The following is an 18,119-nucleotide window of genomic DNA, read 5'->3' on the forward strand; positions in this document are numbered from 1 at the left end:
TGAGTGCATTACTTATTGTTTTCTTTGAAACAATTGTACCTGCTAATTCCAGGTCTTTCTGAAGCTCTCCACAAGTGGCCCTTGGCTCTTGGACAACTCTTCTGATAATTCTTTTCACTCCTCTGTCAGAAATCTTGCGAGGAGCACCTGGCTGTGGCCGGTTTATGGTGAAATTATGTTCTTTCCACTTCTGGATTATGGCCCCAATGCCATCAGTATGTTTTGCAACAATAAGGTTGCGAAGGTCTTGAGAGAGCTCTTTGCTTTGACCCATCATGACATGTTTCTTGTGTGACACCTTGGTAATGACATACCTTTTTATAGGCCATCAGTTGGGACTAAACCAGCTGATATTAGCAGGATTGCTTTCTAATTACTGATAGATTTCAGCTGGTGTCTTGGCTTTCCATGCCTTTTTGCACCTCCCTTTCTTCATGTGTTCAATACTTTTTCCCTGTGTCATTCCATTTTATTACACATAACTTAATTTCTGGACTTATTTCTTTGGTTTTCTTTGTATGTATGGATTACTTGGGTTGTTACTGACATCTGGTGAAAACGTCATGTCAATAGCACCTTTAGAAATATATTTACTGAGAAAAATGGTGACGTGTTCAATACTTATTTTACCCGCTGTATCTATCTGCCAACATTTCAAAAATCCACTTTTTTAAACTGGATAGAGTTGGATGAACTGTCTCCTATAGTGAACAGGTCCCTGGACCTACTGGGTGTAATGCCACTTATATGACAGGTTCACAGAACACCTTATGTAAGACACTTTGTAATTTGAATATAACTACGGAAGCGTATTGCATTCACTTGAAAAAAAAGAAGTTCTGTTTTTCCGAGATAATTATCTCGGAAAACCAGGAAAAAAAAAATTTGAAAAACAGAGTTTTTTTTACATGCTTTTATTTTGAAAAGTGAAGTTCCTGTATAGACGCTATACGTCATGGCACTAATATACGGAAGCATATTGCATTCATTTGAATGCAATACGCAATAGATAATTGTAATCTAGTATTTTGATGAAGTTACATTTTGCATGGACGTTTCGCACAGAGCCCTTGTTCAGCGGGCTGCATGTAACTGTTGCACTCTTAGACAGTCTTTTGTTTGGCACGATTTCTTGTATTAGCGCCATGACGTATAGCGTCGCTTCAAACTGTCAGACTCTCCTTCTGTATAAGTAACAGTGAACCACAAAAGACTAATGTAGCCGAGCGTGTTGTTCTCTTATACTGTCACAGGCCTCAGCCGAAGAAGGACACGAGAGATGGTTATTGACTCGGGACATCACACCCGTTTACTTTCCTTCACACTTCAAAACTTCTCTATCGACAGAACCCTCTTCCGTTAGAACCCCTTTCAAAACAAGAGTCCCGACCAACACCCTGCTTATAACAGGAACTACACATCAATCTTCCATAATAAAGCCACTAAATAAAATAGCTTACACTAACAAACGAAATATTTGAATTATGGACAAAAATGAAAACTATCCTTTATCTATCTGCAGCATATCCCCGAAAGATGGTCGAGACTTTCAACTGATGTTTTCAGGTTTATTTGAAACTTCCCTAAACAACACCGTAAGAGCTTGTGCCTCTTCGGAGGGTCGCTAAAACATCAAACTTTTCCTTTGTGAAGTTACAGATTCATAACAGTAAGTCCGCGTCTATACAGGAACTTCACTTTCAAAATAAAATCATGTAAAAAAAGCTCTGTTTTTCTAATTTTTTTCCCCAGTTTTTCCGAGTTAGTTATCTCGGAAAAACAGAACTTTTTTTTTTTCAAGTGAATGCAATACGCTTCCGTACGTCCGTACAGTTATATTCAAATTACAAAGTGTCTTACATAAGGTGTTCTGTGAACCTGTCATATAAGTGGCATTACACCCAGTAGGTCCAGGGACCTGTTCACTATAGGAGACAGTTCATCCAACTCTATCCAGTTTAAAAAAGTGGATTTTTGAAATGTTGGCAGATAGATACAGCGGGTAAAATAAGTATTGAACACGTCACCATTTTTCTCAGTAAATATATTTCTAAAGGTGCTATTGACATGACGTTTTCACCAGATGTCAGTAACAACCCAAGTAATCCATACATACAAAGAAAACCAAAGAAATAAGTCCAGAAATTAAGTTATGTGTAATAAAATGGAATGACACAGGGAAAAAGTATTGAACACATGAAGAAAGGGAGGTGCACAAAGGCATGGAAAGCCAAGACACCAGCTGAAATCTATCAGTAATTAGAAAGCAATCCTGCTAATATCAGCTGGTTTAGTCCCAACTGATGGCCTATAAAAAGGTATGTCATTACCAAGGTGTCACACAAGAAACATGTCATGATGGGTCAAAGCAAAGAGCTCTCTCAAGACCTTCGCAACCTTATTGTTGCAAAACATACTGATGGCATTGGGGCCATAATCCAGAAGTGGAAAGAACATAATTTCACCATAAACCGGCCACAGCCAGGTGCTCCTCGCAAGATTTCTGACAGAGGAGTGAAAAGAATTATCAGAAGAGTTGTCCAAGAGCCAAGGGCCACTTATGGAGAGCTTCAGAAAGACCTGGAATTAGCAGGTACAATTGTTTCAAAGAAAACAATAAGTAATGCACTCAACCGCCGTGGCCTGTATGCACGCTCACCACGCAAGACTCCATTGCTGAAGAAAAAGCATGTTGAAGCTCGTTTAAAATTTGCTGCACAGCATTTAGACAAGCCTGTGAAATACTGGGAGAATATAGTCTGGTCAGATGAGACCAAAATTGAACTCTTTGGATGCCATAATACACACCATGTTTGGAGGTCAAATGGCACTGCACATCACCCCCAAAACACCACACCAACAGTGAAGTTTGGAGGTGGGAACATCATGGTGTGGGGCTGTTTTTCACCATACGGCACTGGCAAACTTCATTTAATTGAAGGAAGGATTTATGGAAAAATGTACCGAGATATTCTTGATAAAAATCTGCTGCCATCTACCAGGATGATGAAGATGAAACGAGGGTGGACATTTCAGCAAGACAATGATCCCAAACACACAGCCAAGGAAACTCTCAATTGGTTTCAGAGAAAGAAAATAAAGCTGCTAGAATGGCCAAGCCAATCACCTGACTTGAATCCAATAGAAAATCTATGGAAAGAACTAAAGATCAGAGTTCATAGAAGAGGCCCATGGAACCTTCAAGATTTGAAGACTGTTTGTGTGGAAGAATGGGCCAAAATCACACCTGAGCAATGCATGCGACTAGTTTCTCCATACAGGAGGCGCCTTGAAGCTGTCATTACCAACAAAGGCTTTTGTACGAAGTATTAAATAAATTTCAGTAAGCGTGTTCAATACTTTTTCCCTGTGTCAATCCATTTAATTACACATAACTTTTTGTTTGGTTTTCTTTGTATCTATGGATTACTTGGGTTGTTACCGACATCTGGTGAAAATTACATGTCAATAGCACCTTTAGAAATATATTTACTGAGAAAAATGGTGACGTGTTCAATACTTATTTTACCCGCTGTATATGTTTAATGATTTTTAAAATGTGTGCTGTTTTTTACCTGAAGACATGTTGTCTCTACGGGGAGGAGGGAAATAAGCACTTGACTATACCTTCTGATGATGTGCAGCTCTGTGGAAAACAACAATCAAACAGCTGAGATACAATGCCTATAAAAAGTATTCACCCCGCTTGGATGTTTCACCCTTTTGTTGCTTTTATACATAAAATCATGGTCAATATAATTTGGCTTTTTTTGACAAGAATTTTCAAAAAAAGCTTCTTTCATGTCAAAGTGAAAACAGATTTTTACAAACTAATGTCAATTGATTAAAAATATATAGTGTAAAATAAGTGTTTGCATAAATATTCACCCCCTTTAAAGTGACTGACCTAATTCAACAGAGGTCCAGCTAGTTGATGCCAGCAGTGTCAAAATTAGTGAAATGGAGATGACCTGAGTGCCGTTGATGTGTGTCAAGTGATTGGAGTATAAAAACACCTGTGTCTGGAGGTCCAGTCTCTGGTTCATCAGGATTCCTGCTACAATTGCAACATGAACACAAAAGAACACTCCAAGCAACTCGGAGAAAAGATCATTGAAAAGTATAAGTCAGGAGATGGCTACAAAAAGATTTCCAACTCACTGGACGTCCCACAGAGTTCAGTTAAATCCATCATTAAGAAATGGAAGGAGTATGGCACTTGTTTAAATCTGCCTAGAGCTGGCCGTCCTCACAAACTGAGTGACCGGGCAAGAAGAAGACTGGTGAGGGAGCCACCAAGACACCTACGACCACTCTGAAGGAGTTCAAAGCTTCAGTGGCTCAGATGGGAGAGACTGTACATACAACAACTGTTGCCCGGGTTCTTCACCAGTCGAAGCTGTATGGGAGAGTGGCAAAGAGAAAGCCACTGTTGAAAAAAGCTCATATGAAATCTCGCCTGGAATTCGCATGGCATGTGGGAGACTCCAAGGTCAATTGGAAGAAGGTTCTTTGGTCTGATGAGACAAAAATTGAGCTTTTTGGCCATCAGACTAGACGCTATGTTTGGCGAACACCAAACACTGCACATCACCACAAACACACCATCTCCACCGTGAAGCATGGTGGTGGCAGCATCATGCTCTGGGGATGCTTCTCAGCAGCAGGCCCTGGAAGACTTGTAAAGGTAGAGGGGAACATGAATGCAGAAAAATATCGCCAAATCCTGGAGGATAATCTGACTCAGTCTGCAAGAGAACTACGACTTGGGAGAAGATTTATTTTCCAGCAAGACAACGACCCTAAGCATACAGCAAAAGCTACACAGAAATGGTTCAAAGACAACAAGGTGAATGTTCTGGAGTGGCCAAGTCAAAGCCCAGGGGTCTCATTTATCAAACATTGCGTAGGATTCCTACTAAAAGTGTACGTACGCCCAAAAGCCGGAAATGGCGTACGCCAAAGGAAATTCCGATTTATAAAACCGTGCGCACGCACACCTGAACGCAATGTTCGCTTTATAAATCACAGTCCACCTGGAAACGTTCGTACGTGGATCTGCCTTCAAATCCGCCCTCCACACGCCCACTTTCAGCCATAAATGGTCAATGCAAAGCACGGCATGAATATTAAATTATGCTGCTGACCAATGGGTTTCCACCGTGAGTCCTGACGGAGTCACGGCATCAAGCGATGTGAAGAGGAAGCGAAACTTTCTGACACTGACATCGAGGTGTTTGTTAGTGAGGTGGGGGTGAAGAGCGATTCATGGGACAGCAGTGATGTCACTAATAAAGAAAATACACTGATACTCTGCTGCTGCTGTGGATAATACGGGGAGTGAGAGTGAAGACGATAGAAAGAACGGAGCCTGAAGTAAAAAAAAGATCACAGATCACAGATCAATAGAATCTATATCAGCTGATCAGACATCGCTGAACCCTCGTTTCCTCCTCATCCTTCCATTCGCGTGCACACATCACGCAGCATCACGCACCAGTGTCACGGCAGTATTTATTTATTTAGAGCATCGGACTGATTCCCTCACATCAGTGGATCCTCACCTCCTCTCTGGGATATTATTTGGAAAGTGTCTTCATTTCTTGTAAGTGATCTCCAGGTCGCTCTGTGCACCTGACGGCTCAGTCCCGTTCACTGCAGTGATCTGATGATACACGCACAGTGTTAGAAGATATTATTAAAACCTATTAATGACTCGGCTCCATAACTCCGCTGTTAAATGGAATCTAAACGTAATTTGCTGTAAATTGATTTATATATGTTTTAATTAAAAGGTTCGTGTGGAACAGAAATGTCGCGCGATCAAAACTAAGCTGTTGGTTTTAATGTAAATGATGAATTGGGTCAATAATCTGGCTTCAGTTCACCACCTCACGTCTGTGTCGCCACTTTTCCGTCTCCAAAATGTTCGTACGCATGGGTCAGAGTTTGCGTGGAAATACGCAAATTTTCCCGTCAAGTTTGTTTTTATAAATCCCAACGTTTGCGTGAGAAGTGGCGTACGCACGTTTCAGGCCCCGTTTTGTGCGTACGCAACGGTGATAAATGAGACCCCAGATCTCAATCCAATCGATAATTTGTGGCTGGACTTGAAAAGAGCTGTTCATGCCCGATCCCCGAGCAACCTGACAGAGCTTGAGCTGTTTTGTAAGGAAGAATGGAGAAAAATTGCAGTGTCCAGATGTGCCAGACTGATTGAGACATATCCACACAGACTCAGTGCTGTGATTGCAGCCAAAGGTGCATCTACCAAATACTGACCTGAAGGGGGTGAATATTTATGCAATCATTTACTTTACCTTATATATTTTTTATTAATTGACATTATTTTGTAAAAATCTGTTTTCACTTTGATATTAAAGAGTTTTTTTTTGCAAATTCTTGTCAAAAAAGCCAAATTATATTGACCATGATTTCATGTATAAAAGCAACAAAAGGGTGAAACATCCAAGGGGGGTGAATACTTTTTATAGGCATTGTATATGGATGGATTTAACACAGTGTCTGTTAGGTCGAGATTTTGTAGACCAGTGAGATAAAATGGATCCGTATAGTTATGCACACGATTATCTGATGACATGTAACAGTGAGTATAAGGTTACAGGGGGAAAGAGGCAAAAATGCTTTATATGCCATTTCAGCATTAAATTGAGTTTCATTTTCTCTATCTGAACTTCTCTAATAAATGCAAAACAAGCACATCCTAAAACTGTGTGACAAACTTAATGAGAATTATTTGCGATTTGCAACTGAAGTGTTATTCAGATTTGTTTGGAACCAGTTTGTTTATCTTGGAAGGTTTTTCTTTTAATTGGGAGGGAATTTGTTATAAGGAGAATAAAAATGACAAATGTTTGTGTCAGTGTTTGTTTTTTATGACAGGTAATATCTGGCTAAACAATAGTATATAAAGTGAGAAATGCAGGCAGCGAATGCAGGAATCTGCAGTGTAACTTCACTGGACAGCTATAATAAAAGTTCAGAACCTTATCTAACTGTTGGAAAGACATAGAAAAAAAACATGCTTAGTATTGTAATACAGATGGTTTCATGCAATAATATCAGGGCAATACAGAAATGTTTACTGTGAAGCGATAGAAGTCATCCACAGGCAGATGAAGACACATATCAGGGAATTTTGGAGTTAATGCATCTTTTATTATATTGTGTATTGTTTACTGCAAATTGTTGTTTAACATATAGTTGACCTACGAGGCCTCTAGGAATGTTTTAGATGAGATCAGAGACCAAAAGTCTCATTGAGCGCTCAACCGTGGAAGCTTCACATCTCCTTCTGCACCTCTACTCAAGTCACCTGCACACAATGTAACTGATCGAGTTTTGACATTTTGTCTTTATTGATAGGGAAGCATGAGCATGAAATGGGGACAGAGAGTGGGTAAGACATGCAGCAAAGGGCCGGGTTGGAACCAAACCTGAGGCCACTGCAGGAGGACTCGAGCCTCCATGTCTGTCTTCAAACAGTTATCTGCCAAATAAAATCAAAATGCCACCCAATGATAATAGTAATTTTAAATAAATGCATATACGCTTTCATCTATGTAAGCTGTTTACTATATGGATATGGTTATGCAAAATTAAAATGTCTGAATGACTTTTAATTCTTTATAGAAGACTGTACAGACAGTACAATAACATTAGATCTCATATTAAAAGTGACTGTGCAGGGAGAAAGAAAGTAAGGTAATCAGTTTTTCTTTTGCATCCAGTATATCTGCTGATTTCAGTCTCAAGCAGCTGAGTAAGTGATTGAAAGTAAAAAAGACAACTAACTGTTCTGACAAACACAAGATTGATCACACTGACTGTTTGTGGGGATTTTACAAATTCCTGTCTGCTGTCAGAAGTAAAAGAGCTGCTTATCTGCAATAGCAAAGGTGGAGACTAGTAATGGTATTCAGAAAAATCAAAAATTCACAGAGTCAAATTAGTCACCATCCTGGTGTCGTTTAAAGACAGATTAACAGATGGTGACCATGATTTATGTAACATTAAAAAATTTGGTTGAGCACATTTTTGATAATGGAAATTAATAATTATTTGTTGAGTTTTTCAAGTTCTATCTACTTATCTATCTATCTATCTATTGGTTGCATTTATCACATCTAGTTTTTTAATAAATTAAGTTTTGATCCCATCTCTTTAAACTGATATCACTCTTTTGTAACAACACTACAACAAGAGGCAGGGAAAATAGAATTACAGAAAACCTAAACCAGAAGAAAGAGTAAGAATAGAATAGAGAAATGAACACAACATCCTCACACACAGGTGCATAGTTTCAGTGTTTCTGTCTCTGACTTCTTTAGATGTCAGCAATTGTTTAAAAAACAGCTTTTGTCGGTTTTCACTCATCAAAAGCCACAGTTTTATGAACACTGATTTGCAGTGCTGCACTCCACAGTACTGTGGCCGAGGATACGTATAAGAATAATTGTTAAACCAGCCAGCTTGAATGTGGGTGATAACTATGGCTAAATATTTATGTACAAGCACTTCAGTCAAGAAGAAGTACCTTCCTGATCACTTAGGACACGCAGATTAGAGTTTTAAAAATCCCAAAGGTTGTGCAGAGAGAGGACACCCTTCATGTTGCACTGGTTACTTCTCTACCTAGTTCCATTTATAGCCCACTGATTTAGCCTACAGAGGGGATTACACACTGCTGTTAACAGTGCTCTGTCTCTTTAGCAATAGTGGGTGCCTGTTATATATATATATATATATATATATATATATATATATATATATATATATATATATCCCCACGCCACCCCTGAGCCCTTGATCCCTGGGCTAATTCCATGAAACGTCCAAATCTAAATCCACTCATGGAGCAACAGCACACACAGTTGGAAAACGAGAGCGTGAGACAAATAGATGGGATTTGAAAGACAGAAAGGAACTAATGCTGAGTTGTTTAAAATATCTTCTTGACTATTTTGTGAGCAGTTACACTCATGTATTGTCAATGTAGCCTTCATCAACAGTTGGGCCGTGTGCCATCTGTGTGTCCTTTGTGTGTCCTTTGTGTGTTTCCTTGCAGATGCACCAGCAACCCAGTGTGCCAACTCATCAGAGGGGACTGTCAAGCCTGGCTGACGTCACCCATCCAGCCTCTGTAATCGAAAGAGACAGTAATCCCGCTCCTCTCCAAAGCCCGGCAGTGGGGTGGGGTGGGACAGGGAGGGATATTGAGACGGAGACATGAGGAAGGAAGTTGGATGCTGGAGAGTCGGGAGTGCATGTAGGATGTGGACAAGCAGGCAGACTCAGCACTGATCTGGACAAGTGAGACAGGTGTGGTCCTGACTGTCCAAAGGATAACAGGCACATCTCCACCATCCTAATCCCCTGCTAAAGTTTTAGGGAATCCCTGTGGATTGAGGAAACCACCATCCAGGCTTCGCCCTGGAGGCCAGAAGCTTCAGTGAGGGCTCTTCAGAGGAGGAATGCTGCGGGAGCTGCTCATCTCCTTCTGCACCTCCACTGGAGTCGCCTGCACTCTCTGTGGAGGAGCCGGGTTTCACCACTGTGGAGCTGTGCCAAGATGGAGAAGACCTCTTCCTGACTACACCTGAGGGGTAAGAGGCCGTTGAAGTGTGTGTGTATTTTAAATACATATATCATTCATGCTAATATGTTTTTGCTGGTTGAAGTCCCCTATTATAGTGCACTATTCACCTTATGTACACCCAGTGTATATTTGATTACTTGGATGGATCGGAAAATGTTTTATGTGAGTATGTCTGTGTGTACTCGTTTTTGTTGCCTTTTGTGGACCTTTTCCAGCACAGACCAGTAGACCTCATGGGGACCACAGCGCAGACTAAACGAGGCAAACATTTTTAAGGTCCTGATTAGGTTTGGGGTAAGCGAATTGGGGTTAGGTTAAGGTTTTGCTTATGCTGTTCACACAGTCACACTTGTCTTTCCAAAAAAGTCCCCATGACGTCTATCACTACATTTTCATTTGAAGACATGTTTTAGAGTTAGGCTGAAGTTAAAATAAGATTGGGTTAATGTGAGGTTTGGGTTAGGATTAGGGCTAGGCAAGTAGTAACTCTGGTTAAGGTTAGAGTAAGTCTCCAGAAAATCGATGTAAGTCAATGTTATTTCCTCTGGAGCCATTGAGACACCGCTGTGTTTGTGTGTGTGTGTGGATGTAGTCTCATCAAGACAGGGTTAGGGCTAGTTCAAACGGCAGGTTCAGATTGAGAGTAGAAGGAGACATTTTAAATCCGCTGTTGAGCAATTCATGGAAAGAAAACAAAATACACAGAATAAACCCCGAAATGATAAAAAATCAGTTTCGAGCAGAGGTGTTTTACAGAAGCCAGCGGTCTGTGGTAAAGCATTGAAATGCATTTGTGTAGTTTCTGTGTCATCTTATCTTAGTATCAAGATAATGCTAAGATAAGATGACACATCCTGCATGTAGGTTAAAGTCTGCACGATGTCAAAGGAACAGAAACAGCTGACCCATGAGACTACCCCTGTGTGTGTGTGTGTGTGTGTGTGTGTGTGTGTGTGTGTGTGTGTGTGTGTGTGTGTGTGTGTGTGTGTGTGTGTGTGTGTGTGTGTGTGTGTGTGTGTGTGTGTGTGTGTGAAAGGATGTGGACAGCCGACATTTTGCATAGGTATGTGTGTAATGGTTGGAGGAAGAGAGGGTGAGAGAAATGACAGTAAAAAACTCAAGAGGTGACAAATTGAATGTCTGTGTTTGATGGTTTGTTTGAAGGTTTTCTGACAGATCAATCAAATACAACAGTGAAGTTTGTTGATTTTACTGATGTGTAGAACCGCTGTGATAAAACAGGAAAACCTCATGGCCTAATGTGACCTAAGAATTTCTTCAGCGATGTTTTATTTAGTACTTTCATGATGCAAGGGACGTTTAAACGCAACATGTCTTCTTGTTTTCTCGATAGTGTATTATTATCACACCTCTTTTCCTGCCACAGTTCCTCTTCTGGATGACACTAATCTTAGGCCTCGGTTTGACAAAATACTTTTTGGAGGTTTGAGCTCATTGCAGAAGTGTGAAATCTTTTTTTGTCTTGTGATCATCTTCAGTGATGTTTTGTACCAGATAAGGCTTGTGGACAATCTAGGATTTTTTTGAACGAGGGGCCAAAAAGGGGCCACAATTTTACACAGAGGGACAAATTATATGTCCAACACCCATGCATAATTCCCAATTTAATGAGGTGCACATTCACTACTTGTTCACTGTTAGCTCTATAGTTTTGAGCAAAGCCAAACTTTGATTTTGAAAAATGTTCCTTGTTCCAGCTTCTTCAAAAAAGCTTGTAGAATAAAATTTCTTAAAAAATTGTAACATTTATTGTTAGTTTTATGTTAGTAAGTGACTAGTTTATTTTAAATAATAGACTTCTTACAGGACAGGGGCACTTCAGGCCCCAATCAGATTTGAGCTGGGGCCTGTGCCCCCCTGGCCCTACCCCTGGATCCTACCCTGCTAATGGAACCCTTCATTGAGCTCTAATCGTTACTTCAATATTTTATGATTTAAAAACCATCTTTAAAATAGTTATCTTTTATTTCCAAGAAGGATTTGTTTCCTTACATGCTGAACACGCTACACTGCACGAACAAAGACTGATTGTTGATAGAGCTGAAGTGTGCAGGTGTTTGGAGTGAGTGTATATGAGCGGGATTACATGGAGGTTAAGCTCCTTCATCATAATGGCTGCTGAAAGTTTCCATCCCAGGTGGCACACAAACAGCTTAGCATGCCACAGTTGTCGGCTGCGTAATATCAGAAATTGAACTGTCGGGCGGCTCACATTCACAAAGTGGGTCAAAAAATGACAGCATCCTCCCAAAGCTGATCCTATTTAGATGAGGACAGAGCGTCCTCGTTTTTAAAAATTTTTTTTTACGACTGTGCAAACTGGCTCAATGTTTCTTCATTTGTCACATTAAATGAACATAAGAGTGTTGAATTAGAGAGAGTGGGGCTGAAATCTGTAGAGATAGAAAGAAGAGGAGGGGGATCCGCTGATGAAATAAGATGCATTTTTTGACAGTCTCAGTTTTTGTAATTAAAAATGATGATATTAAAGATATGGCTAAAATCTATTTCCCTCTTTGTGTTTTATTTATGGTAAGATGTAGTTTAAACTTGGAAATACATTGTATATGTTATAATGTGACACATAAACCCACCAAAATAGCTAAAACCCTAACCCCTAACCCTAATTTTGTATGATTCTCTCCAGAGTAAAAAAGTCAAAAAATCCTTTCATAATATTGAGTAGCTGTGAGATTTGAATGCACTTTAAATGCAAAGTCATATCCTTGTGTTATTTCCTCTATTTTCTTATTAACATATAACCATGCTTTGAAGTAAACACTCAGTGTTAATGTCACTTATGTGCAGTATATCCAAGGCAGCGTGCTACTATTACTATCAGATACATCTACTGTGGATGTTTACTTCTACAGTCACCTTCTCGTGATTGCAGCTTTCCGCCAGGAGAAGATCTTTCTCAAAATTTTAGGACACATCATCAGTAGTGGACCCCAGGATCATATGGGATATTTACACCCTCACCTGAGCCTTGCCGGAATTGATCAAGACCCAGGGTGTGTCCCATAGCCAATCATGCTTTGCAGAATAGCGGGTAGTTGCATTTTTGATTTTTGAATCTAACCCTGGTTAAATCTTAAGGTTGTGATATAAAGTACTTCTGTAAGGGATTTAAGATTTCTTACTTACCAAGTGATCGGTGCAGACTAGTTGATAAGTACTCAAAATAAGTATCAGTATCACAGCCTACGCTTCTCTTGATTCAGACTCAGTTTCAGCTATATTGGTCATGTGCATAATGCAAATGACAGGCATAGATCAGAGTGCGGGTCCCATTTAAAAATAACATAAGACACATTCAGACACATGACCATGTTATATAAAAATTTACAAAAACAAAGGAGAGCAGCTTTACAATGTAAGGGTTTCAAAACTGTTTGATCTATCTAGTTTAAGGAAACAAGTGACTGATGTTACTGTTGGCAAATACAACTCCTTCAAAAGAACGTGCCTTATGCAGCGTCTAAAAACAGGAAGACGAGATTAGATCTGTCTTTGAACTGAAATTTCATTAACGAGTGTGTAAGATTGAACAGATTGTGTCATTACATGCAGGCCTCTGGGTGAAAACAAACCATGATTGGTACTTATATGGAGAGAGAGCGAAAACACTGAGACACAGAGAGAGGGATGAAAAGAGGATTCGGACAGATCCTAAATTCTTCTTAATCCTCCCCCGTCGGCTCTTCTGGAGACCATAAACAGACTGAAGTTAGATATTGACACATGGCTTGTGCATGTATGTGAAACAAGTGAGGATCACCTGATGGACACTGCAGGTTGTGATTTCAACATACACACTGTCACTGAGGTCACAGGATCAGGGCTGAGCTAAGAGAAAACACAGGTGACTTGGGTTTGTGAAGGTAACGTCTTCCTGGCTAACTGTTTCCAAAGCAGCACATTTATTCAGTCGTGCATCAAAGAACATAATCCATTTTGGTATTTGAGTGCTCTAATCTGCAGTATGAATGTGTTTCAGAGTGAGCGTCACATTGAATCACAGCAGCTTTGGCCAATGAGATGCAGGACAGAAAATATCTGACCAATCAAAAGACAAGGGCTTTGGATGCTGTGATCCTATAATTCAGCTATGACATGGGGGCATGAAGGGGACTCTTGACCTCAAATCTGTGTGAGAACAGACAGCAGGTTGAAACTTCTTCATACAATGTAGAGTCACAGAGAACCCAGAGATTTCTGGCATTTGTTTTAAAACATAATTCATGTGACTGCAAATGCAATTTAGTGTAGTGAATGATAGTTTTTACGAGCAAAAAGGCCTGATCGTTTAGAGCCATATGATCCTAGAGTGACGATGCTAAATGAAGACCCACCCAAAACCAATACATACAGGTTATGAATACCCAGGGGTCTCTAGGGTGTCTAATAATGGGGTCACTTTAATGGGATATTGAGGAGATTTCTACAATCTTATCTGTATTTTATCATTATTATTATTATTATTATTATTATTATTACTATTATTATTATTATTATTATTATTATTATTATTATTATTATTAGTAGTAGTATTAATAATAATGATGATAGTCCTATGCATTTAGAGATGACACCCCCACACTCACCTCAACTGACTTAACCTTAAAGAACATATTAATAACAGTAATGATAATACTAATAATTATTATAATATCGTTATGTATAATAATAATAATAATAGTGTCGAAAGGAACCAAACAAAGCTTAATTTCTAGAGTTTCGACGCACAAAGGGACTTAAGGACAGACTTCAGATGTGTAAAGGGAAGAGGATGCTATAAGATGTTAGTATGTGCCATTCCATCCTGAGACTGGAAATTGTTCTTGTCTGTTTTTAGTTTCTCATCTCGTCCCAATATCTCACGTTTTTTGTTTCAGAGGGACGGAGGACATGAGTGGTCAAGATCCAAACTGTGAAGACATGCAGAGGAAGGACCAGAGATTGCCATTTCAGGTAGGATCATCATCATCATCATCAATATTGTCACCAGAATATCAGAACAGGTTTGTCACAAACTGTTCGACAGAAGAGAGAGAGAGAGAGAGAGAGAGAGAGAGAGAGAGAGAGAGAGAGAGAGAGAGAGAGAGCAATCTGGGGATTAGTCAATATGGGAGATGTAAAAACTGGTAAATACAATTGATTTCACAACAAGATAGATGCAGTATTTTCCTCTTCCCTGAACTTCTTTCTGCTCAGGTCTCACTCACTTCTCCCCCTTTATTCCTTCAGATCTTCCCCGACCCTGTGGAGGTGGTCCTGCCCCCAGTGGCCACCCTGCACAGCCCTGACCAGGGCCACGGGAAGGAGCGTCTGCCCTCCATTGTGGTTGAGCCCACAGAGGTGAGCGAGGTGGAGAGTGGAGAGCTGCGCTGGCCTCCAGAGAGCAATGACATGGACCAAGATGAGGAGGACCTGTTCCTGGAGCAGTGCATCCCCCCGGCTAACATCGCAGACTGGGGAGAGGAGGAGGAAGAGGAGGAAGAGGAGACGTCAGTTATACTGAACCCACAGCATGGCTTGACACTCATTGGTGAGCAGAACACTTTACTCTGCACTGTACAGCCACTCTTCCAGTGCTTCTACAACCCCTTTTGCTCCTGTCTCAATACCATGTCTACTTTCTCAACTCACTATCAGTATACTGTGGCAACTAAACTTTGAACTTTAAATGAACTTTGACATTTACATCCTCGGTTCATAACAGTTAACTTCTGGTGCAAAACCTGACAAAGTTCACATCACTGTGGATGGAAATATGCAGCATTTTGACAAATAAAACTATTCTTGAAATAAAACAGATTTTTCAAATTTTTTGCAGAAAGGTTGTTCATTTTTATGTTTGTAGCCTTGTAACCATGAGTACTGAGGTGCTTATACTTTCATCAAATTGTGCATTTATATAGAGACAATATAGATTAGTAGACTAGATCTCAAAAGAGACGTTTGTCCTATTTCTGCTGTATATGTATACTGCTGAAACATCTGGCTGTCATGTCAGCAAACCACCTACCCAGGTGTTTTGGTTTTGGCCATCTTTGGATTGGCATCTGCTTTCTTTAGCTTTGTCCAGGAAAATGGATAAATGAAGAGGTCGACGAAGACTATTTCACAAAAAGAGCAAGATAAGGTGTCAGTGACGAAATTATTGTTCATGTGGTGAATCGCAGCCTGCCCCTGATGGAAGCATGGGTTTGTGGATTCAGCCAAACTTGCCTACATCCATAAGTAACTTAAATAATGTATATTTATAGAATCCATTGAATTGCATATCCGGATCAAGGGCCTTAGTGGACGTATGAGCTCCACTGAGTGTCACTCAAAAAAAAACTAGGATTTATATTTTTGAAATGTCTGTTCAGTGAGCACCAGGAGACATTTTGTGTAGACAATTTGAAAATGAAGTTTTTTGTAGTGCCCACATTTTTTAAATTTTTGCTCAAAAGTGGGAGAAGTAAGTCAATGGAACAGACTCTTCTTGTTGCTCAAGAACTGATGACCATTCACCGCAGCATTGCTTAATAGTCACACTGTGTGAAACAGCAAAAATCTACCTTGAATATTTAAATTGTGTTTAAGAAGTGAGAAGCGCTTGCACAGCAATCCCACCAGTAATACACTGGTCATAGATAGAATGATATATTTGTATTACTTAATTCAGCTTTGATGCATTATGTTCTGGATCTCTGAGAGGAACTGTTGAAAATACAAGTTGTACATGAACAAAGTTGTATTGTTTAATCAAAGCCAAAAAGAGTTAAACAACACAATTTTTAAACAGTGATGCTTCTTTTCTTCACAGACCTGCAGTCGGATGCATTTCGAGATGACACCCCCACACTTCCACCGAGCAGCGCTCCGGCCCTCAACTGACTTAACCACAAAAATATCTGCTCCTCTGATGACCCCAAGAAGAAAAGTCCCAGATGTCAAGACAACATTGCAACTAGGGGTTTCCAGAGACAGAAGATGCGTGGGCTGCAAACCAGCGTAAAGCAAGTACAGCACAGATGTGATTCAGAGGTCAGACATTGAGACACAGCTTCATGACAACTGTGACTTATATCAGCATGTACACAAACATAAATACACAATAACATATTCTAATGCACACAAGAGTCAGCTTGCGGAAGTTGGTGGTAGTTGAGCAATACGTGTTTTTAAAAGGTCTTTGCTGACATGGAGACTTAATGTTTCATTTCCCTTATTTCCTAAGTTTTAAGGGCTTGATGATGCCATAGGATATCCTCTCATGGTAACAAAATCTTCTTTAGTTTGTTCATTATCAACACTTCGTCTGTGTCTGTTATACAGATAACAGCCATGTACTTAATTAAACATCTTCCTCAGCGATCATCTTTTGACCCCGCTGGTTTCTTCTGGGGACATTTTCCAGCTCATACCCTCATAGTGAACAGTATTTATTAAAACGCATTAAAATGTGCCGGCTGTTCTCTGCATCGACTCGCTGTTTTTGCTTTTTCTTGAATTTGTCGAGCGTTGTAAGATTTCACTGATCACATTCTATCATGACATTATTGCATCTATCTCTCATGGAGGCAGCCATGCGTTATGACCTAATGTCATCTTTACAGACAAAATTTTCCAAAAGGTTTCATTTTCATTTATTCAACCAAATAAAAAAGAGGGCAGCTCTAGTCGCTTTTCATTACAACAGTTGTAGATGCCACAGAGATTTGTAGAAATGTGTACTTAAGTTTGTGTGTAGGCTGATCAGTGATATAACTTGTATATATGGAAAAGTTGTTGTGTTACTGTAAAATTGTTATTATGAATACATGAATAAACTACAGGAGATTAGTTTTGGATGGTTTATATCACTTTTTTAAATCAAAGAAATGTTCTAATATAATAATAATAATAATCCAATATAATACTGGATCCACCTACATCATTACAACTTTATAAACTGTTTAAATTGAAAGTATGTTTGAATTGGCAGCAGAAAATAAGTTTTTGCAACAACTTGTTCAAAATAAAGTTATGATCAGCTTTATTGATCCCTTGCAGGAAAGGGTGTATGGTGTAGAAAGTATAGAAGTATATAGATGCATAAATGATAAAAGGTACTAATTGCTAAAAAGTGCAGTGAGACCAAAATTAATCTTGAAAGAAGGGAGCAGAGAAATAATTTTACATTTAATGAAAAGAGAGGAGAAGCGAACAAACAACAGAAACTGAGAACAAGATGAAGTAAATATTCACTTATTGTATGTGTTTTGGGAGAAGGTGTGATGAATAAAATTACATTAAAACGCTTTTCATATTGCAACATTTGATTGTGTGGTACAACATGACCTTACAGCATCAGGATGTTTTACTTACAACTGCATTATTTACTGTACAAGCACAAAGCATTAGTTTCTGAGACATTAGTTTCTGAGACATTGCAAAAAAAAAAACATTCATATATTTTGTAAAAATATGTAAAATGTGTTGT

General features: G+C 39.4%; 1 protein-coding gene across 2 annotated transcripts; it reads left to right on the forward strand.

The window, feature by feature from the left end:
- Window positions 1-6,790: 6,790 nt before the first annotated feature.
- On the forward strand, window positions 6,791-17,951 carry lbhl (LBH regulator of WNT signaling pathway, like). 2 transcript variants are annotated; one of them, XM_034605536.1, is made up of 5 exons: window positions 6,791-6,801; window positions 9,089-9,626; window positions 14,539-14,614; window positions 14,891-15,191; window positions 15,722-17,951. In XM_034605536.1, the coding sequence occupies exons 3-5, from the start codon at window positions 14,552-14,554 to the stop codon at window positions 15,745-15,747; spliced, it is 390 nt and encodes a 129-aa protein (XP_034461427.1). In that variant the 5' UTR covers window positions 6,791-6,801; window positions 9,089-9,626; window positions 14,539-14,551; the 3' UTR covers window positions 15,748-17,951. The 2 variants fall into 2 exon arrangements, with proteins under 2 accessions (XP_034461427.1, XP_034461426.1); XM_034605535.1 differs by having other exon boundaries at window positions 16,461-17,951.
- Window positions 17,952-18,119: the final 168 nt, after the last annotated feature.

This window comes from Hippoglossus hippoglossus, chromosome 13 (assembly GCF_009819705.1).
Source record: "Hippoglossus hippoglossus isolate fHipHip1 chromosome 13, fHipHip1.pri, whole genome shotgun sequence".
Classification (NCBI taxonomy): Eukaryota; Metazoa; Chordata; class Actinopteri; order Pleuronectiformes; family Pleuronectidae; genus Hippoglossus; species Hippoglossus hippoglossus.

Excerpts from the sequence above, each read along its gene's own strand:
- lbhl (XM_034605535.1), top strand. The coding sequence starts at position 14,552 with ATGAGTGGTCAAGATCCAAACTGTGAAGACATGCAGAGGAAGGACCAG. Across the intron at positions 14,615-14,890 it reads ACCAGAGATTGCCATTTCAG|ATCTTCCCCGACCCTGTGGA; the intron begins GTAGGATCATCA and ends TTATTCCTTCAG. Across the intron at positions 15,192-16,460 it reads GCATGGCTTGACACTCATTG|ACCTGCAGTCGGATGCATTT; the intron begins GTGAGCAGAACA and ends TTTTCTTCACAG.